Genomic DNA, 22,378 nt, shown 5'->3' with positions numbered 1-22,378 from the left:
ACAGATGCAGGCAAGGAGGGCAATATTCAAGATGGCCGGTAGTATCAGTGAGGCAGGAAGATTGATATACTTTCTAGGCGGTATCCCGAATTACTGATACCAAAGGATAATATGACAACGAGGTTTTACTTCGATAAGAAGTTTGAAACACGGTAGAGTAACAAGGCAAACTGGGAGAGCGTGACTGCGACATATGGGTTAAACCAGCAACTGATTACTTGGTACATTGACGGATTCCTCACAGCGGAAGGAGCGGGTGCCGGGGTCATTGGTCCAAGGAAAATGTACTTTGAGCCAATGGGCGGAAATATACGCCATAGACAAATGTGCCTCCTTTAATCTGCAAAGGGACTACATGGGGCAGAACATTGCTATTCTCATCGATAGCCAAGCAGCGATCAAGGCACTTAGGTCCAACCGGGTGAACTCTAAACTGGTGTCGGAATGCCTTGAGAGACTGAATACACTCGGCTCGTCCAACAAGGTCTGGATACTTTGGGTTCCAGGCCATGCTGGGTTGGAAGGCAATGAGGCAGCGGACGAACTAGCCAAGAAGGGAGCAGGGACGCCTTTACACGGGCCAGAACCCTTCTGTGGAGTCGGAAACGGTTTCATGGCTATGACTCTAAGAAATGAAAAGGAACGGTTGAGGGAACTATACTGGGCGGGCCTACCAGGGATGGAGCAGTCCAGGGTGGTTATTGGGGGATACGAACTCAAGAACCTCTGAATCATAGTGGGAATTCTCACTGGTCACTGTCGGCTGAACTATCACCTAGGGAAGCTATGGATATCTATGGACACTACGGTTTTGTGGAAGTAGGGAACATACTAAAATTCCTGACGGTTATAGGCCTGCTTGAGATACTATGATCAATAGGTACACTATAACCAGTAAAAGGGGTACAATAGTTCTTTAAGGACGCGGTGCGACTTTCCCTTAACAGAATAATAATAATAACTAATCACTTAAAGTCGGTAATATTAGAATCGTTTTTTACTAAAACTAAGTATTTATGTATTGCGTCAATTTCGAAATGAATTGTAAGATTTTCACACTTATTGTTTGTTCTTATTACTCGAAATTTACAATAATAAGAGGTACATCCCGCTCATAAAAACGAAATAAATGTTGTCCTGTTAATACTCTCATAAAGCGTAAAACCACTTGCAAATAACTTGCTCCGGTGCGATATTCTATGCCGTTTTTAGTAGCCCTGCCTAGTGTTTTTCAGATGCGTTGCGCAGATTCCGTACCTATTTCCCCCTTCAAAGAACTTATCGAAATGATAACGTATTTCCTTGGGTACTACAAGATATTAAAAGCCTACACCGCCTGCAGATTATCTTCAGTCGTATCGAATTCAACCAACAGGTAGTTTACCTGGAAGGACTCTCCAGCTAAGGTCATCGAAGTGGTACAAAAACTCAAGGTGGTGAAATAGTTCCCAATTGTGAAAATTGTGCTTCGTTTTTGTAAAGTTGAAAGTTTATTTCGGGTAAAGGACAAAGTTCCCGTAGCCACCATGAAAAAAGTTGTGAAGGTTCAGATGACACTCGCGCTTGTTGGCGTTTTCTTTGCGGTGGCCAATTGCGTTCCAACGTCTGTTTTGGCTGGCACCAAGGAATCGAAATTGAACAATGCTAAAGGTAAGTAAGTTGTTGTATAGTGGATGAGGCTCGAGGATGTTAACATGGGTTCTTCTTTTCGTGGAATTTATGTTGGCGTGAATGGGAAATAGGATTTTATCGCCAGGTTCGGAGATACCAGTGGAGAATGTCGGGACTCGGGGTCAAGTAGAACAGGATGTTTGCCAATTTTCCTCTCGACACTTATCCTGGGGGCTTTCTTTTTCCACTTGCTCTGCGTAATCTGGGTTTCGCTTTCAAGAAGGCGGATAAATAGATGGAAATAAGGAATATTGAGGGTGGAGGCGTTCACTTTCAGAAACGGTCGGATCATGCTTGTAGGCCCCTTTTCGGTATTTGCTTTCGCACCTTTATAGATGCCATCATGCTGATAAGTCTGAATGGTCACCTTAGGCTGTTTGAGCTTATCAAAATGAGATTTTGTTGAGGACTCTTCACATGCTTGCAAACTGGCCCGATAAAAATGAATGAGGACCCAATGAAAAATTCAGCAGATAACCATATGTGCAAACAGAATCTGGGTGAGCAAACAAGGATCCTGATTAGAACGATATAAAAAATCAAAGCCAAAATCCGACGTTACCTTGCTCACCGTCATTCGTGTCCTCATTCAGACACCACATCCACTCATCGCTCTGGATTTATTTTCAATGTGAAAAATCGATTTCAGATCCCCGTGTCCCATACTCATATTTTTGCCGAGATTAATTTAACTTTGACGCGACAAGAGTCTTCCTTGACGAATGGTTGAAAAATATGTTTATTAGATGAGCTATTCAGGTGAAATCCTGACGAGCGGAATCATGTTAATGGCAGAAAAGCGTCATTTCCATTTACTCTCAAGTCTCAGTTGAGGCATTGATGAGGCAGACGCAACAGGTTGCTGTCGCGCCGGAAGGATTTTCTTCCTGGGAATTAAGTAATTAGGGTTGGCGGTGCCGCGCTTTATTTTTTCAGCTCTGGTTAATGCTATTCTGAATATTGTATTTGGTAAATTGGATTGGGACAGTTTGGGAAGGAATTCCGTTTGGAAATATATTTTGTTCTTTTTGTTTCTGTATTTTCTCTTATTGGTGACATATTTATGTAGGTTTGTTCCGGGTCGAGTTGAGTCCTTTTTCAGTATTAATTTTTTAACCTGAAGGTATGGGAATGGTAGCTGGCTTGACGCATTTTACAATGAACATGAACACGGTGTATAATAACTGCCTAATCCTATTGGTTTTCCATTAATTATTCGATTCTTTTCCCTCTCTAATCTGCCTCAATGATTGCTTGATCCGTTAATATTTTTTTTCTTGTGGATTGAGTATAATAAGGGAGAAGAACTCCTTCATAGATTCATCCTAATAACCTGCCATTACAATGTTCTGATTAGGATTACCTTTTGAAAAGGGTGAATTTTGATGGGTCTCGGATCTATTTTTTCAGTTAATTATTGAACTGTTGCGACATTTCTAGATTTACTAAATTCTTTCTGTTTGAATGATTCCACCTATTTCAGGTATTTCTTCATTTTCAGGGTTTATTATTTTTTTTTAGATTATTCGATCCAACGTTGGAATTTGAATTTTTTTTAAAACGTGGAAGCCTTCATGGCACATATCTCAGGGTTGACGTAAGAGTGTATGACTCTTACCCTCCAGAACCACTGGGACTTTTACCTTTTACCTTATTCGCATGTGGCACATCTTCTTCGTTGATGATGATTTTAGCTAAGTGCTCCTTTTAAGATTTCTTGTGGAACAAAACCTTATTAAAATCACTTCAGTTACTGTCTGTCCGTCTGTCTGTTTGTGTTTTTTTTTTTCCGGAGGTGGAATTCTTCAAAAGGCAGTGGTACACATATTCTAGTGTAAGGGATTTTTAAACACTGAAACCACCCCCTAACTCTCGTCCTCTTCCCCCCGGAACTACCGCAAAGAATTGCGTTACAGGGTGGAGATGGTTCTAGCTTGTCCCTTTGTTCCCTCCCCCAGTTTTCCTGGCAATCAAGCATTTTCCCAATTAGACTTTCCAGTACTGCTTTTCCTCTTAATGTCTCCTCCAGCCTCCTTGTTTTCTCTGCAAAACTAGGACAATTGAAAATGACAGATTCGGGGTCCTCTGGAATACCGTCACCTCTGGAATAGTGGGGTGTGTGGTCTATTTCAAACTTATGCAAATATTTACGGCATCCGGTTTGTCCCGTGAGAAATTGTGTCGGATCATAGTTTATCTCACCATGCGTCCACGCCCTGATGCTTGTAATCAAGCTGTGGGTCCCTCGATCTTTTCCCGTCCGTTCCTACCGCTGTTGCCAACTGGTTAACGATTTCTCTCTTTCGGCGTTTTTTTCACGTGCCAGCTAGCGGAAAAATCGGGTCCATGATAAATGCGTGTCGTCTCGTCGGCCAAAACGTCGATTGGTATCATTCCAGCTACCTCGTAGTTTGCGATGATTCTTAAACGACAGCGCACTCTAAAAGTAGTCTTTTAATCAACCGCGCATTGGATGTGGAATGTAGTGCAGCGGCCAAAACTGGCGCTGCGTAGAGCACTCTAGCAATAAGCAGCTTACATTTGGCATTATCCTTGCCCGGGCCATGCTAACATTGGACGCGTTAGTGTAAACATGTTGTAAATGCTGCTTCAAATTCAACTTTGTATCTATAATCCCTCCAAAGTATTTGATTGCAGCTTCTGAAGTATGATGTGCTTTCCCATTCTGTTGTGATTACATAGAGGTTCCCCTACGCTACTTGGTCATAAGCACTGCTTGTGTTCCGTCTATCGAAAGTGCGAAATCTGCATTTTTCAGCCACATCTTTATGACAGTGATTGCTCCAATGAATCTGACTGGATACTCGCGAGATGTTTTACAACACCAACTACCACTTTATCATGAGCGAAACCCAATATTTTGAGCTTGCTAGTACCTGAGTTGCTAAGGACATTGTCATAAATTATGTTCCACAATAGTGATCCTAGAATAGAGCCCTGTGGAACACCCGCGGAGACAATGTATTCCCTGGGTCCATTGTTTTTGTCACACCGGAGCTTTCTGTCTGTGAAATAACTGTCGACAAGCGCAGTTTAATAACTGACTACACCAATCACCGCCAAATACCTTTTTATAAGATTCGAATTGACCGAGTTGAATGCATTTGGTACATCAAGGATAATCCCTGCGAAATACTTGCTAGTGCTACCTATTCCGAACATAATATTTTCAACTAAGCCAGTGATCAGTGTGATACCGACGGTTGATCTGGCTATATGGAACTCGCTTTGATACGCTTCCTAGACTCTCTACAGCCGGGGGCAGTCAGTTATAGATTATTCACTTTAGAACTTTCCCCATAGTTCCCAGGAAGCTTAACAGGTCTAGGCAACAACATTAGCCTTTAGCGCATTCCATGATATCGAAGCTCTCTCTAAGGATGTGCCTGGTATAGTGTGCTGCTCGTCAATATCTTTCGCAGACCAACTTGCGATTGTCCGGTGATGATCGGTGACGTATAGCGTTCTCATGCTTTTGAGCACGTACTTCAACAGTTTGTCTCAGTAAATTTTTGACTTGGCTGCGGAAACCTTCTGTTTTGTTATCTTCGGATCCCTTTAGCTCCTGTATGAGATACCTATTTTCGTTTCTCCGGATCCTGCTTACATCCCCCCCCCCCGTTTCTTTGAGATTAGGGTCATCTTTCATATTTCTTAGTATGTCTGCGTAGGATATACTACTCGTGCTTGAAATGATGATCGCTTCGGGACGGATCCTTTTTTGGATTAACCTTAGTTCAATTCTCACGTCCTTTTTGATTTGGACATTTGTTCCCTTGATGGCGCACTTATACTACATATATTTGACAATTTTCATGACCGGACAAATGCCTTTGCTGTAACATTCACAAATGTAATATTAATATTACTTACGTTTGAGGAGCTTTCAAGATTATATACATTTGACAGTAGACTAAGCCAAAGCCAGTCGTGGCAAATACGAAAATTCCACAAAGAAAACATTGCATTCATGTCCATGACCAGCAATTTAGCCAGGTACGCGAGGGTCCTGTATGTGTTCTGTGTTCTGTGTTTGTGCAAAACCACCACCCTTGAGGCCCCGAGATTGAGATACACACAACAGAGGCTCCCAACACAGACTAAATCTAAACGCGTTAGCCTTTGTGAACAACCACATTCCATGAAACAAGTTTTTGATGCAGTCATTGACCACCGGTATCAGGCTTCTCGATAGTCACTCTACTGCAGTTCAGCTGCAGGAGCACGAGCAGTATGGAACTTACTAGCAAGCATTAACTCTAACCATTCATGCCGCATCTAGAAGGCACACATTTGCAAGTGTCACTATTGCAGCAGTCTGGCCATATTTTCTGGGCTATAACCTTCTCGGAAAACTTGGGATTTTTCCTCATCTCGTTCCACTGCATTACAGAGAGCACACGTAGAACCACCCGTCTAGACCATAAGGCGTGCTAACCCTACCTCCAGTGCAGAAGTCATTTTATACAAAATCTCTTCTTTGACGAGACCTCTTTATTGAAATTTTTCACAACCACCGACCATGTCTCGGACTGGAAAGCGCCAGACCTGGGAGCACCTTTACTACTTGGGTCCTAATCGCTATTAGCCTTTCCATTTTTTCTTTAGAGGGTTACCTTCTCGGTCTTCCTGGTCGGTAAGTTGCTAAGGTCCTCGGGTATCCTCCTACTCATTGCTACTTTATTATCGTGAAATTCTCTAGCGAATGGCAAATGAGAAGCCTCACTTAACTTCCCGGCAGCATTCAAAATTGCTTTCGTAGTCAAGTCGAGTCAACCTTGGTCATTCACCAATCCATGCATTGTCAAGCATTTTCACTTCAGCCTCACAGGAAAATCCAGCACGATTAAATGCTGGCTCCTTTCGAATTTACAAAATTGAAGGTGCAAGTAAATTTTGTACATGAATGAATTTGCATGCAAGGTTTGCAGCAAGGTATGGTCCTAAATGAATAGCGAAATAGGGAAAGATGGCATTCACCAACCGTGTAGTATCACAGTCGAAAGGTGTATCATCGGATGGTCTGGTTCTCGAAATTGCTGAATATTAGAACAGTTGCCTATTATTATGTTATGGAAAAGTCGCACCGCGTCCTTAAAGAACTATTGTGCCCCTGGTTGCCTATTACTTGAGATCAAAATGGAAACCTGGGAAATTTGGTTTCCGTTTCATCAATGCGGGCATATCGAAAATTCGCACCTGAGTGGACTGATTTCGTGTTACGTAGTATGAAGTTAAGATTGATGAAGTCGGCTTTCTTACGGCAATCAGGATAGGAACAGTTGGTTCAACAGCTTAATTGGCCAAGCTATAGTTGTGGTTCCAGAAGAACAATTGAAAAGTAAGTTCTTCGCAAAAGGGAAAGACGAAGACGAATTATAATTTCATCTAGGGCAGAGGCAACTCATAAAACGCTATCTCACTTCTACCATGAGAGCAGAGTGACCAAAGCATTCGCAGGTGTTAAACGTTGTAAATTCGCTTTAGACTAAACCGTTAGTCGTCTTTACTTTTTTGATTATTTGGATGCGGTTTCTTGCAGCAAATTCCTTGCGATTAGCTTTCCGGAGGCCAAGTAGAACGAGCTTCAGGACTCGCGACCAAGAAGGGTCATCTTGCGTCATTATACCGGCGTTCAGAGTCCTGACCTTAACCTCCGAAGGAAGGCGCCTACTTCTTTCCTCACATGATTTGTAGTTTTCCACTTCTGGCCCATGATGCACTATCTGGTACAAGAAATACTTCTTTAAGTAAATTGGCTGGAATATATGACCTTGATCCCTTGTCAAAAGTCTCGCAGTATATACTAGATGTTGAGCCGATGATAGGAAATTAAATGTGTATTTCGAGTTGGTCTTGAATCTATGAAGAACTACGATTGCTGGAAAATCAATGATGGCGGGATCTTGATGGTTTCACAACGCAGAGTGGTGGATGAATCTCGGAAAGCCTGGCACGTCATTGCATAGTTCGAAATTCACCCTTATTGAACTCGATTTGGGATTTGATGATATGCCCTTGCTAAAACCAAAGTGGAGAATATACGGCAGCCGTGGATGATTAGATTGGGATATTGATTTGGAATCGTTTGGCTATGTAGATATCGCCACAAGGTCTCCATTGGGTTTAGTGACCATGTGAAGTGGCGAAGACCAACAGCTGTCTAAAGCTCTGCAAATACCCGCTTTCGCGGTGGCAATGGATCCACCTGAGAAAAGATAGGAGACCCAGTGGTGTAGTGTTTGACGGGATTAGAGAGATCATGCTCGGTGGTGATGTTACGGTCTTTCTGAAGAAGTACGTGAATATGCGAATCAGCAACATCTTTAAAAACGATGGAAAGAGTGTTGTGCATACATGTTCATATTCTTCCTAATGCACTTTGGAAAAACTTTTTGGGGGCTGCATAAAGCCAGTCTGACAGTCTGACAGAGGAAAGTGTGTTTTCCATTTTCCTTCATTTTCGCTTTTCCACGCTCTAGTGCATAGCACGTGATCCGCGACTAATCCAAATCTACGAGTTTTCCCAGCAGACGAAAGAGCAACTCCTTTCAAGGGAATCATTTTATCGATTGAAGTGAAATTTGGTAGACATTTGGGAACAATTCCCCCTTTCATAAATTTACGTGGAGTTTGAAGGGGGATGCAAAAAAATTCTTCTTTTTCTTCAGCCTTTGTCCCGTTTGCAAGCGGGGTCGGCTCGTCGTGATCGGCTTCGCCATTTGGCTCTATCGAATGCCTGATCTGGGTGCAATCTCGAGGCCTTCAAATCCCCATCCAGCGTATCAAGTCACCGTTGCTTAGGTCTACCTTTTGGTCGTTTACCATCGACTTCGATGTTCAGACCAATCTTGGCAAGTGAATTCTCGTTTGCACGAATTGCGTGACCATACCATCGAAGACGCCTCTCTCGCAACTTTTCCACGATCGGTGCAACCCCATAACGATCGCGGATATCCTCATTTCGGATGTGATCTAAACGTGTGACGCCACTAGTCGAACGTAGCATCTTCGTCTCCATTACCGTAAGACGCCGTTCATTGTCTTTTATGGTCGGCCAACACTCAGAACCATAGAGAGCGACTGGACGGACGACATTGCGGTAAATTTTAGATTTGAGACGTTCGTTGATACGTCGATCACAAAGGACACCAGTTGTGGAACGCCACTTCTTCCAGGTTGCGTTAATGCATGAAGCAATTTCATAACGCAGTTCTCCATTGACTGATAGCGTCGACCCGAGGTATTTAAATCGCTCAGTTCTGGGCAGATCACTGCCGCTGACAGTGATTGTGTCTGTTTCACGGGGATCGGTCGTCAAAAATTCAGTTTTGTTTAAATTCAATCTGAGACCGTGTTGCATGAGGCGATCATTCCATTTTTGAACAAGTTGCTCGAGATCATTTTTGATATCCGATGCTAGGAAAACATCATCTGCATAATGCAGTGTGTAGGGCGCTGGACGTTGGATATTCCGTGTGACGGTGTCCATAACAAGAACCAAAAAAATTGATCACCTAATATACCTGTGTGGGGTATCAAATAAAAGGACTGAATTAATATTTTTACAAGCCGATGGTTTCCACATAAATTGCATAATGGGTAAGCGAGCGCTCAAAATGTGCAAACTTAAAGTGATACCAGACTCATTTTCGGAAACTACCCAATCGAAAAATCTGAAAAAATTTAGGGCGATGCCCTTATATGAAATTTAATCCTCAAAATGTATTCCATTTTGATATCAGCTCGAATAAATTTAATAATAGTACGTTAACAACTTGTTGATATGAATCGGAAAACCTTGTAGTTCTACCTTGTTGGGTAAAGCCACATATCACTTTGAGCGTCTTTATTCGGAATACCCGACAGAACTAGACAATGTGCTTCAGTGAGTGGTGACGTTAAAATACAATAAAATTTTACGTCTAATGAAAACTCTTTCTTTTCACTAACTTCAGACATGTTACTTTGGAGAGCTCAATTAAATTGCAAATTACTTTAAATCCACTGAAGGCAAAAATACACTCATTACATAGAGACGGGACATAGTCTTCTTTTTATTTTCTTGACATTTATCAACTTTTCAATATTCATATTTACCATTCAAAAATTAATTAATCATGGCCTGCTCTACCCCTGCGATAAGCAGCGGGTGACTAGATTTTGGCCTTCTAATATTTGGCATCATCCTTGCTAGAGATGAACTAGTCTATGCTGCCTTTTCGCGAGCATTGTCCAGGTGCCCCTTGAAGCTCAACTTGGCATCGACCCCCCATATCTAATGATTGATTTTGAAACGATCTCGACCTCGGATTTTGACTGTATTGTTTTTCCTGCGATTGGTAATAAAACCGCCTTCATCTTATCTTCCGCCAGGTCTAATTTCACCATTTGGAGCCATGCTTTGTTAGCATGAGTGGTTTCACTTGCCTATAGTTCCACGCCTTGGTGGTCTTTCGCAACTACTACCACTGCCAGGTATTCGGTAAAACCAATCAATGTTGCTCTTGGCACGCGAAGGCCGAGCACTCCGTCATACATTATGCTCCACTACATGGACCCCAGTACGGAGCCTTGGGGAACACCTGCTGTCACAATATATTCCTTCGGTTCGTCATCCGTCTCGTACCAAGGAAGTTTCTACGAAAGCGAACCCTCGATTATCTAGTAACCAGAGACACCCAGTTTAGCCAGGGTGCCCTTAATTCAACTCCAGTTGGCTGAGTTAAAGGCATTCCTGACATCTAGCGTTACCACCGCGCAGCACTTACCAGCGGCAGATGCCTCCCGCGCCAGGTCCGCGACCGTTATAATAGCTTCGACCGTGGACCGCGCCCTATAAAACTCATACTGCCGTTCCGATAGACCTCCCGCTAGCTCGACGAACGGAAGCAGCCTGTTGTGTATCACCCTCTCTAACACCTTTCCCATAGTGTCTAACAGACAGATAGGGCGATGTGAACAGGGTGCACCAGGTGGTTTTTAGGGCTTCGATAGCAGAATCAACCTCTGCTTCTTCCATAGAACGGGAAACGCTCCTTCAACCATGCATGGTTGAAATGCACTTATGAACCATGCGGGTCTGATTTTAGCAGCCAACTTCAGGGCTTTTTCGGAATCTCGTCCGATTCGGGAGCCTTATTGTCTCCAATTCCTCCTCGGTCACCCCGGGGATTGTGACGTCCTGTTGAACCATTGGGTGAGGTCCACTTTTTTCTTGTTATGGGAAAAGGATTTTGATTATTTTGAACAACAGTCGGGGGCACATCACTTGGGGTAATTTTTGTCCACGAATCTTGTTAATTACAACCTTATAAGCAGCGCCTCATGGGTTCGTATTTGCTTCAAGGCACAAATACTTGTAGCAATTCCTCTTACATTGCCGTGTGGCTACTTCGAAGATCACGGTATTTTTTCTCCGGATGGTGATGTTCTGGCTTCCCTCTGGTCCTTTAGCAAAGCTTCCCCGCTCGCAGACAGTTATCCGTTGACATACCTGGTTCACTTTTTCCAGCGCCGGCCCCTTCGGGTCAGAACGTCTCTTTCTCCAGAGCTTCGGTGGGCCACACAGCTATCCTGGTTTTCCGCTTTTGATGTTCACTCGACTGTTGCCTCCCCCATTCCTGATGTCGAGAAGTATGGCTTGCTGGTCACTGTGGGTACAGTGCTCACACACCTGCCAGACCTTTCCACTCGCCAACGAGGTACTGAGGTAGGTTGGATCGACGATTGAGCCTAGTCCTCTGACTAGGAAGGTGGACACGCATCCAACGCTGGTGAGTACGATATCCAGTTTCGCGAAGGTTTCAAGCAAGATTCGACCCCTGGTGTTCGTCACTCGACTTCCCCGGTCTAAAGCTCACGCGTTGAAATCGAAGGCAATGATTTTGGGGCTGTGGTTTCTAGTGCCCAACACCAAGCCGTCTAGCATCTCCTCATATTGTGCCAATGTTGCACGAAGAGGAGATTAGCATCTGTAGATATGGGCGCTGTTGACTTCCCCCCGTACAAAGCCGGCTCCCGGAAATGCAATTGTTTCTTGAATGCCTTGCCGTCCAAATGCTTATATCGCCGTGTTTCCCGATGAGTCTTTCTATTATATTATCGCCACGTCCACATTCGATTCTCAAATGGTTTGCGAAAACAAGTCTTGAGCTGCCTCGCAATGGTTGAGGTTGATTTGTATCAACCTCATTTAGCCTTACGATTCAGCTCCTTCCTATATGCCGGGCACCTGCCACCACCTGCAACGTGCCGGTCACCTACTCCCGTTTTCTCTTTACACAACATGCATTGCGGGTCTCTAGTGCAGTATTTGATAAGCACCTTATCGACCTATCGTACTCGCTAGTACATGTTGCTACAAAGTGACCGAAAACGAGGCATCTGAAGCATCTCTTCAGAGATATTTGCTCCCTAAGTCGACACACGACCCAACCTATTCTTACCTTGCCCGCGGTAATCAGTTTAATCCCTGATTCCACCGGCAAGCTAATAATAGCGGTCTGTGTACCTCCATATGCCTTCTTCATCCTTTTGATGGCACTGTCTTCTAGGTCGTTAAGGTTGAATTGTTTCCTTAGCGCAGCACAGATATCCTCTAGTGATGTGACCTCGTCTCGGCCTTTCTGAACTATGGTAAAGTTGCCTTCAGTGGTGACCTCCCAAGTTTTGAGCTTTTTCGGAAAGGATCCGGTGTAGATATCATTTCCACTCTACTAAGATCTCTTATAGCATTAGAAGCCAAAGTAGCCAAGTTTCCCACTACTGAGGCACTGCGGTCGTTGGATATCGACAGCCGGGAGTCCGCTTGCCCACTCCCAAAAACCGCCGGTACTGGGTTCCCAAAGCCCTGCACCGTAAAAAAACTACCCTTCTCGTCCTCCATATCTGGTTTGATTTCTGGGTGTCCTTCCCATAGCCAAGGATGGGCGTTTACTTCCACGTGTCCGGCCTGCGCATAGGCATGCCCATGAACGCACATTTCCTGATGGGTGCATGTGCATGCCCATAACGCATCCGCACGAAGGGACGCGCCTGATGGGAGATTTGGCAACTCTTCACAGGTTCCCATATTCTCTAGTAACAAAGAAAGACTCGAAGCTGGTTCTCTTTCCGACCCAGCTAGATATTCTGTGTTATTACGAAGCCAGTCCTATAAATCTGCGATGGATTGACAATGCGGAAATGCGTCTTTATATGCTCCTTTCAACTCAGGCGACTTGTACACAATTAGACGTATTACAGCTCCTCTTCCATGTTTTGAAGGATTATTTTACGTTTGGAGCCACAAAAAGTTGGAAAGTATCCCTCAATTAAACGCTCATCACATGGATAGGCCACTCCGGGATTTAAACAGCTTCTGTTTGAGTGTATTCGACTGTAGAAAATGTTCGGAAGCTCCAAAAGCTGTATTTTTTTGTACGAGTATTCGTAACTCCATCTTTCTTCTTCATAATGGGATTTTTTTGAAATGCTAAAAAAGTTGCCTAGATCTTGAAGTGAAATTTACGAAGTTCCCTATTTTCTGCCATGATATTATAATAATTCATTTTACAAGAAAATGGATGCCCAAATTATGAAGAAGGATGGAAAAAAGCTAAGCCCTAGTCAAGGACATCACGGATGCCGCCTTCTATTCAAGATTTAATTTTTTCAATTAGTTGACATTATCCAAACAAATCCCCCCTAAATGCCATCAGAATGGCAACACTTCCTGTTATCCTGAAATTTCTCCATTAAATTGATTACTTTCTAAGCTCAAGCGCACGTTCTGGCCATCTCCTTAGCGGCTATGAGTCTTTAATAGGAAAAAGGTCAATTGATCATGGACTCGAATGTATTCTTCAAGGAGCGGATGCAAAAAGGTTCCCGGAACACGGAGGGAGGGTGGGTGCAAAAGAACGGGTGGTTGGGCGAAACGGTGTCGGCTTAGGATATGAAAGTGAAAGGCTACTCTGCCTGCTGGGCATTGAGGACATGGTATCCCTAGGAAAAATATAAGATGCGAGGTGTACGTGGCAATTAAATGGTGCTGGGAAATCTCGGGGTCAAACAAAAACAACATTTTCCGCTTGGCTGGGTTTCTGCCTTTTCATTACGTCGATAATGTCTTATTACCATTTTAAATTAACACTTTCTCGGTTATTGTTTGCAATGTAATTACTTTCCAACTCTACTCGGTTTCGCTTTGGCTTATAATTCAGTTTCGGTGGAGAGCTGACGACGAGCATCCTTCTAAGTGCACGGTTTGCTGAGTGTACCTCAATCATGTTTTGCGGTTAGGATGATTTGCAGATGGGGATGAAAATAGCGGCAAATGACAGGATAATCACTTATGGGGCAGATTGAGTGGTATTTTCCTGTGAATTTTAATTAGCCTGCTGGCTTCTAATCCTGCTGAGTCAATATGAATTCCTTCAAGCAGGCGAATCGTTTGTTCTGCAAGTTTTTCCTCAAACACACAAACATATCTGTACGCATAAGGAGGAATGGCTATATGAGATCTGTTACATGAAAAACAGACGTCACGCCGAAAGGGACCCGGAAGGGGGATCCCACCAAATGTTTACATCTGATAGGGCTGTATCCAAGTCTGTTTGACGAGCGCAATTTCAATTGATGTGGGCCCCGACATTATTTCAAACTAATGCATAATAAGGACAACACCAGAGTATTAATCTGCGTCAGTTGATATTGCGTTTCATCGTTGCGGGAAATATTAGATAATAAACGAGTTTGTTTACTGTGCCAGCTCAGGTGACAATAAATCAAATATTGCTATCAAATTGTTGTCATAAACCATTTTCGGATGTCATTGAGGCTTCATTGAATAAAGGCTCTGGCATTCTCGTTTTTCGAATGGTATCTTGTTATGAGGTCACATCGATAAAACGAGCGAATGTACACAAGTATCATATTGTCTGTATTTCGAAACAATTATTAGGAGTTAGTTATGTTGGGGGCTGTTCTGGATAATGGTTCGGTAGTTAATGTAATATAATTAATACGTAAGCTTGTTTTCAATTGATAAAATCATTGCTTTCCTGGGTGCACCTGATCAACTATTTTATAGTTTCCCACTTGCTATAATTTAATAAGCTTTCCAAAAGGATAGTAAAGTTAAGTAAACATAGTAAAGATTATTTCTATTATTTCCACTTTTTTCAGAATTTTAGTTTTCTCCAAGTTGGCGAAAAGTTTTTAGATCTTTTATTTTTTTCTATAAAATTTGCACGAAAGTAGGAAAGTAAATTTTATTAAAAAGAATACACTTTATATTACCTAATATGGGATTAGTGACGAGTGTGCTGTCCTGAGTTTTTCGTGGAGCCTCGTACGAATTTTTTAGATCATTTCCTAAAATTGCGTTCTACTCATCCTTTATTCATTCAAGCAAATGGTACCTATTTTTGAATCAAGACTATGTGAATATAATCTCCTTCAAGCTGGATTACACATTCCCTACAGCATTCTAGTCGGGAGAGTTTCAATCTGTCCAAGCATTCGTGAAGTGCTTATAAATTGTCAAAGCTGTATGCGGTCGACGTCCATCTTGTGGGAAAATCACTTCCTTTATGTTCATGAATTAATGGGCATTACTGAACCATTGGGACACCACATTAAGAGGTGTTCAGAATCGATTTTTAAGCTTTCGTGCAAAAATCGGTGTATGAAAATTGGTTTACTGGCTGTCTGCCTGTCTTTTTTTTTATAGAGACGTGGAAATCTTCAAAAGAGTCTGACCAGGACACGCCAGATTGGTGGATTTTTGCCCACTAAAACCATCCTCGACTCCTTTCCCCCTGCTCCGTGGAACCGCCAACCGGCGAAGTTAGCTCATTTTATCTCTTTCTCCTATCTTCTATGCGCGACGTTCGTAACCGCGCCTTCCTCACCTCTTCCGCTTTTCGCAGTTTGTCCTAGATTGATGCGATCATTGAGTTGATTGCATCCAAACCCTCCTGCGATGTTAGCATTCTCCTCAGCACATTTTCCGGTATCAGTGCTTCACCTAAGGTATTTCAGTGCAGTTTGGGTAATTGGGCGAATTGACCAATTTGAACCTGTAGAGGTCTGGGAGATGTTCCCCACACCCCGTCTCCATATTGCCACACCCGCCACTCCTTGATGATAGGGATCAGTCTGTGTGTCCACCGGTCTTCTATCGAGTGGTCCCAAGGTTCCTGCCATCTGACTTCAGATTTTATATACTCGTCATATCACCTGCCAAGATGTCAGTTGGAATCATTTCGGAGATGACGGATGCAGCCTCATCTGAGACGGTTCTGAAGCGAGAAAATAAATAAATAGGTCTTCCTATAGACTTAACTCAATTTATGATCATTACATGACATGCGAAATACCTTTCCCCAAATAGGGGTGGCATAAAGCAAGATCGAGCTCACTACCCCAGGAATAAGTAGCCTATAAGTAAACCGTGGCCCTCCCAAGTTCGGGATTATCCTTACCGCGGGCATACTCGCCCCTCGATCCCTAATCACAAGCATATTGCACCTGTTGTTTAAAACTTAACTACGTGTCTATTGTCACTCCCAAGTATTTGATGGATGCTTAGAAGGGATGACGTAATTGCCGATTCTAATTCGAGCGTAGTTTCATTTCCGGCGCTTTGTGATGAGCACCGCTACCGTTTTTTCGCCGCAAGTGCCAGTCCCGCGCTTTCTAACCAGACCTTTTTAGCACTGATTGCCATGCAGAAGTATAACTCAGCATTTTTTAGATGCTTTGCGACAACAACCAATGCTATATCATCGCGTAACCCACCACCGTGACCTCTCCCAGAACCGGAAGATTAATTACATCATTGTGCATGGCGTTCCACAGTAGTGGGCCGAGTACGGAGCCTTGTGGGACACCCGCGGAGACGACGTACTCCTTGTATGCATCATCGGTGTCATACTAGAGTGTCCGAGATAAGTGGGAGCACCAGTAGTTGTCAAGTACTTTCGTATAAGGTTCCAATTGGCCGAATTAAATGTATTCTTCACGTCCAGGGTCACCACCATGCAATATTTGCTGGTACTGGCCCTTCCGTTAATTGCATTTTCGGCCAAGTCAGTAATTATTTTGATGGCATCAATGGTTGATTAGACTTTGCGGAATCCATACTGCTGATCTTAAAGGCCTCCTTGGTTCTTGACGATTGGGAGTAATCTGTAGTAAATTACCCGCACCAACATTTTCCCCATAGTGTCTAAAAGATATATGGGTCTATAAGAGGATGGTTCAACTGGAGGTTTAGCAGCCTTAGGCACCAGTACCAGCTTTTGCCGCTTCCATGCTGTAGGGAATATCCCTTCGATATGCTTTAAACAATTCGGCGAATATGTCCGGTCTGGATTTTATGACGAGCTTGGGGGCTCTTTTCGGTATGCCGTCCACGTTCGGAGCTTTGTTGTCACCTATTTTGCTGCAGATATCCAACAGTACGTCCGTGGTTACCGCAGGAATTACCGTCACATTCAAATATCTCTGAATGTGTTGGTGCCCCTCTCTTGCTGGCGGAATAACCCCTGGATGATTTTCAACAAGAGAGTGGGGGACGTGATCTGTGGGGATGACCGGCCTTTCTGCTTTTGCAGACCAGCCTGATGCCTTTCTCGGCTTAAGGCATCCCGTTTCACTGGGCTGTGGCTACCTCCTCAGTTCAAAAATGATTGCTTGGTGGTTGCTGTTGTGTAGTTCTCACTAACGTGCCAGGATGTATCACGTACAGTGCAGGGCTGACAAAAGTCAGGTCTACGATTGAAGAAGACACTCCTTTGCGAAAGGTGCTTGCATCACATGTAATGGCAAAAACTAAATCCTTGCGCTACTCTCCCAGCTTCTCGACTCGAGAGCCCAAGTGTTGAAATCACCGGCAATCACTTTTGGACATCGTCCCCTGCATCCAGAGCAAGTTTGTGTAACATGTATTCAAATTCAGACAATTTGAGATTGGGTGGGGCGTAGTAGCTATACATGTACACACCGCTCATTTTCGCACACACGACACCACTGGCTGAATGACTCATATCGTCGTTCAACCAAATCAAATCAAATCACCATCGTCACCGTTTCCATAGGGTTCATTTATGATTGCAATTTCCATCTGAGGTTCAGAAGTGGTCTGCTCAAGTAAATCCTGAGCAACCCTGCAATGATTGAAGTTTATTTGAATGATTCTCATTTTGTTCATTGCAGTCAGCACCTTCCTGAATTCCGAGCATTTACCACATCCAATAATATGCCGGTTATCCTTTCCTTCCGTTCCTTCGCATAATAGGCCTTTGGGGTCCCTATTGCACTCTTTTGCAATATTCGCAATATTTGCAATATTCTCCCCACACCTTCTGCATCGATTGTATCGATCAATGTCGCTGGTGCATGTTTTGGCGAAGTGTCCAAACATGAAGCGCTTGAATCACCTCTTTAGTGAAACTTGCTCTCGAGGGTGGCAGACAACCCATCCGATTTGGACCTTTCCGGCCGACAATAATTTCTCCACTGTCTCCACTGGTAGCCGCATTGTGGCCGTTTCAGTATTACCATAAGCTTTTCTCAAGCTCACGATGGATTCTTCTTCCAGCTCCTACATCTTAAATTGTAGTTTCAAGGCAGTGCATACTTTTTCTATGGTTATAAGTTTGTCAAAATACTTACGCTGTATGTGAATCTTATGCTTATAGGCCCGAACTGTGACATTCTCCCCAAGCGAGTTCTTCATTTGGATGCCAAAGCCAACGGTTTTGCCAAAGCTGCCTTTCAGCTCAAACAGGGGATTAAATCCTTCGAATTCTGCTGACATTTCCACCTAGATCAAGGCCAGATTTCACCTTTTTGAGAATCTCCGCGTAAGACTGTCTGTCTGTCTGTCACACGCATTTCTCTCGGAAATGCTTATAGCGATGGACATCAATTTTGGTGGAAAGGTGAGAACTGTGAACGCTCACGCATACAGTGAGTTACATCATTCTAAGTCGAATTAAGGGGAGGAGGGGATTCCCATACTTGCAAAATGGGGGTGCATTTTTTTTCACCAAGTATGGTCATGTGGGCTATCAAATGAAAGGCCTCGATTAGTATTTTCCGAAGTCGGCTTTAATTTTGACATTTCTTGAAAAGGTGGAGAGCGCGGGGGTCGAAACTGAAAACTTCTTTCAGCGACCGAATCTCAGAAACAACGCAACTGAAAAATGTGGCGGTATATGGTGCCTAGGCTCCAAAATACCCCCCATACCGATATCTGATCAAATCAAGTTAATAATTTTATAATAATTTTTAGTAATTGGCTCCAAAACCAAGTTCATTCTAGAATCAAGAAATAATGTAGGCTATAATATAGAGCATGATCCTAACAAGTTTGGTGGAAATCACAACATTATTGACAAAGTTATAATAGATAAAACTTGCAAATTCAAAATTTTGGATGTCAGTAGCACACGAGCGAGGATGTTCTGACATAATATATGCATATATTAGCGAAAGGGACTAATGGGACAAATTCAATTAAAAAAATTTCAAAGCGAAATTCGCGCTTCTTTAGATTTCATGAGCGCAGAATCGAGCGGTTTTGGAATACATATTTGTATTTGTTATAATTTTATGTCCGAAAGATTATTTGTAAGAATTTTTTTGAAACGTGGTTTTCTCAAAGTCATTTTTTTCACATTTGCCGAAATTTTACCTAAAAGAATAATGAACCGATCATGGTTAAATTTGGTAATATGATTCTTTATAAAATTACGAAGAATATGAGCCAACGTTTGCGATGATATGATATTTTTAAAACTACTTTTTTTTCCATAATTAGTGAAAATTGAAATTGAATTGATAATTTAAAATGTTCCCCTGCCTTCAGGCTCATATTCTTAGAAAATAAGTCAGTAATGGAAAATTAAAACCTTTTTGGTTACAGATAAAATTTGGACGTGCCAGACGTTCCTCAGCTGGGGAGCTTTAGTTACGATTTTCAATGGACTAATGTCCCGCAACTTTGTTACTTTTCGCTCAAATTATTTTTAAAAAAATTTCGAGAGTATTCCGAAATATGGCTTATATAATGTCAAAATTGTCAATTTACCTGGTTGGAACTAAGTGCCTTGACCGCCTTTTGGCAGTTGATCAGAATAGCAATGTTCTGCCCCTTGTAGTTCCTTCGGAGGTTGAAGAAGGCACATCTATCTATGCCGTATATTTCCGCCTGGTATATATTAGTTTGCTTACCTATTGGTTCGAAGTAAATATTCCTTGTACCAATGACCCCAGCGTCCGCTACCTTTGCTATAAGGTATCCGGCAGCGTGCTAATCAGTTGGCAGCCAGTTGCTTTTTTAAGCCACGCCCTCCTAGTTTGCCCTGTTACGCCAACATTGTCATGTTTCCCTTGGTGTCACTTATTCGGGGTATCGCCTACATAATATCAATCTTTCTTCGATTCAGGCAGCTTTCCATCTCATTGGTACTTCCGGCCATTCTAATTGCCCACATTTGTATATCCAGATGGAGGGGGGTTAATCCCCGAAGGACCTCCAGGGATACCTGATAGGCACGGTTGCTGCAAGTTGCTCTTTGAAATTTCAACTCCCTGGTGGTGCAGAGTTCAGTTCTTTCAGCCCAGATTACCGCCCTATAGGTAATCATACGCATACTACTGCAGCATATACCCAAAGCAGTATCTTCGGGGTGTAAAACCAGGTCATCAAGCGAACGCTTCCTATCAAATGATACTATGGCGGATTGATGCGCAGCCCCGCCTTGTTGCACTAATTACTAGCAATTCTTATTCGAGTTTGGGCTCTATCACATAGGGTATCCCCACGTTTGCCCCTGTAGAATAAAACAATGTCAGCGCAATTGTGGACTTTTCCAGTATTTGTTAGCTCTCCTAGGAATTTATCCACTACCATACACCACATAAGCAGTAGCACCCGTCCCTTTGGACAATGTTGGGTAGTGTTCACTACAATAGATTTTGTACCTGTCAGTATTTCTATTTGCCTGCTCTCTAACATTCTGTTCATCCAGGAGGCCAAGATATTTCCCACTTCCTTGCGGATCAGGGAATCTTGTATTTTTGTGTGCAGTTGTTATCGAATGTTTGTTCATTGTTGGGGTGTCAGGCAGAATGTTGTCGCCTAGCGCCGTGGGGTAAAACCCCGGTAGATAAGTTTTGATTAACAGATGTACTTTGTTCTGCTCATTCTCGATAAATGTGCTCCAATGTCTTTGGCTAGAGCTCTGTATTGTCTGGTTGCTTCTGTGGTTTGTTCTATCCCTTCATTGACTTCTCTGAAGCTGTTCAGTTTTGTTTCCCTGATCGCGTTGCTGTACGCATTCAGTGCATTTTTGTACCTCGATCAGTCTTCGGTTTGTTTTGCCGGTTGAAGGTTTTTCAGACTTCGGTTCCCCTTCTGACTTGGTTCCTGTTCCACCATTCGTTGATGACTTAACTATTTAAGCCTCATCAATGGTGACTCGTCAATGATGACTTTGTTGAGGTCTTCCACCACTGTTTTCTAGTTCCAGTTCGCTCAGATACGTTAAGTAGGAGTCCCAATCCGTTCACTGGGAATTTCTTATTATTCTTTTTATTTCGGAGTTTTCTTTTATATCGAATCTGATTATTCTGTGACCCGATATAGAAGGATGATCCGAAGCTCTCCAATTCTTGCCCAGCCCGCTCATCAGAATATTCTCTAGAGTTGTGTCTTGTACCTCTTGTCCTCTGAACTAGTTTCAGTGAGATGCGGATGTCAGCTCCTGGGAAGTAGCCCGGTACCTTCTCGAGTTTGAAACCGCTATGGAAGCTATATTTACCTACAGATTAGTATTGGATATAGCCTCCCTTCGATGAGTTTAAAGTCTACAACAAGTGGCTTGAGGGTGTGAATGCCACTTTTCCTCCTAAAGATTTTTCGTTTTTAAAGATTGTGTATAATTCCTTGCCTGTAATCACATTGGTTAGTTTGTGCTGCGCAAACGTTCTAGAAGGGGGTTTGATTTGTACAAGGATCGCGCATTCCAAGATTTAAGAGAGTAGTTCAGTGTGTTTTTGCGTGATCGTTTTCCTTAATCTAATTCATTCAGAATTGTGCCTTCCTGGCGATAAGTTGAAGCAGAGGCGGTTCGATTTTGCTTGCCAATTCTCACCTTGCTGTTTTTCAATTCTTCGCCTTTCGTGTGTCAGAAGAGAAGTTCGCATTTTGCCAAAACCCTCCATTTATAATGTTGCAGCCAGTACCGCAATCGAAGAAGGGTAGTAAGGGTTTTTGCACTTTTTTGGTCCAAGGACCCCTCTTTTCGAGCTTAGCATCCATCCATCGACGAAGAAGGTTTACGACTTCGCATCAGGGCGGAGGCAACCCGCCAGACGCTGCTGCCTCATCTCTGCTCTGGGAGTTGCGTAACTGAAGCGGTTCGTAGATGTTAAATGCTTTGCGAAACACAATGTGGGTGCGAATTATATTGAGCGTAAATCAGCCCATACTTCAGGCCAAACTTGGCCGGAGCTAGAATTTTTGTTTAGGGGCTGATGTGCAAACCCGTAAATCGTCTTCGCCTCTTAATTCTATGAGTTATTCCTGCATTTTTTGTTTTTCCATTCGGATTATCACTGAAGCACTTAGTTTTTGGTTGGTTTGTATTCTTTGTAATGAAGTTTCCTTGGTTCTTAGTATTTCAAG

General features: G+C 43.0%; 1 protein-coding gene across 1 annotated transcript in view; it reads left to right on the top strand.

Moving 5' to 3' along the window:
• Positions 1-1,341: 1,341 nt before the first annotated feature.
• The window catches only part of LOC119646599, a 149,322-nt gene continuing 128,285 nt past the window's right edge, over positions 1,342-22,378 (top strand). Inside the window, exon 1 of the mRNA XM_038047092.1 lies at positions 1,342-1,650. Within this exon, the coding sequence (XP_037903020.1) occupies positions 1,527-1,650 (124 nt within the window). The 5' untranslated portion in view covers positions 1,342-1,526. The remainder of the gene's footprint in view (positions 1,651-22,378) is intronic.

The sequence above is a fragment of the Hermetia illucens genome, chromosome 1 (assembly GCF_905115235.1).
Source record: "Hermetia illucens chromosome 1, iHerIll2.2.curated.20191125, whole genome shotgun sequence".
NCBI classification, from domain to species: Eukaryota; Metazoa; Arthropoda; class Insecta; order Diptera; family Stratiomyidae; genus Hermetia; species Hermetia illucens.
Note: the sequence above shows the minus strand (reverse complement) of the source record. Positions and strands in the feature narration are given on the sequence as shown.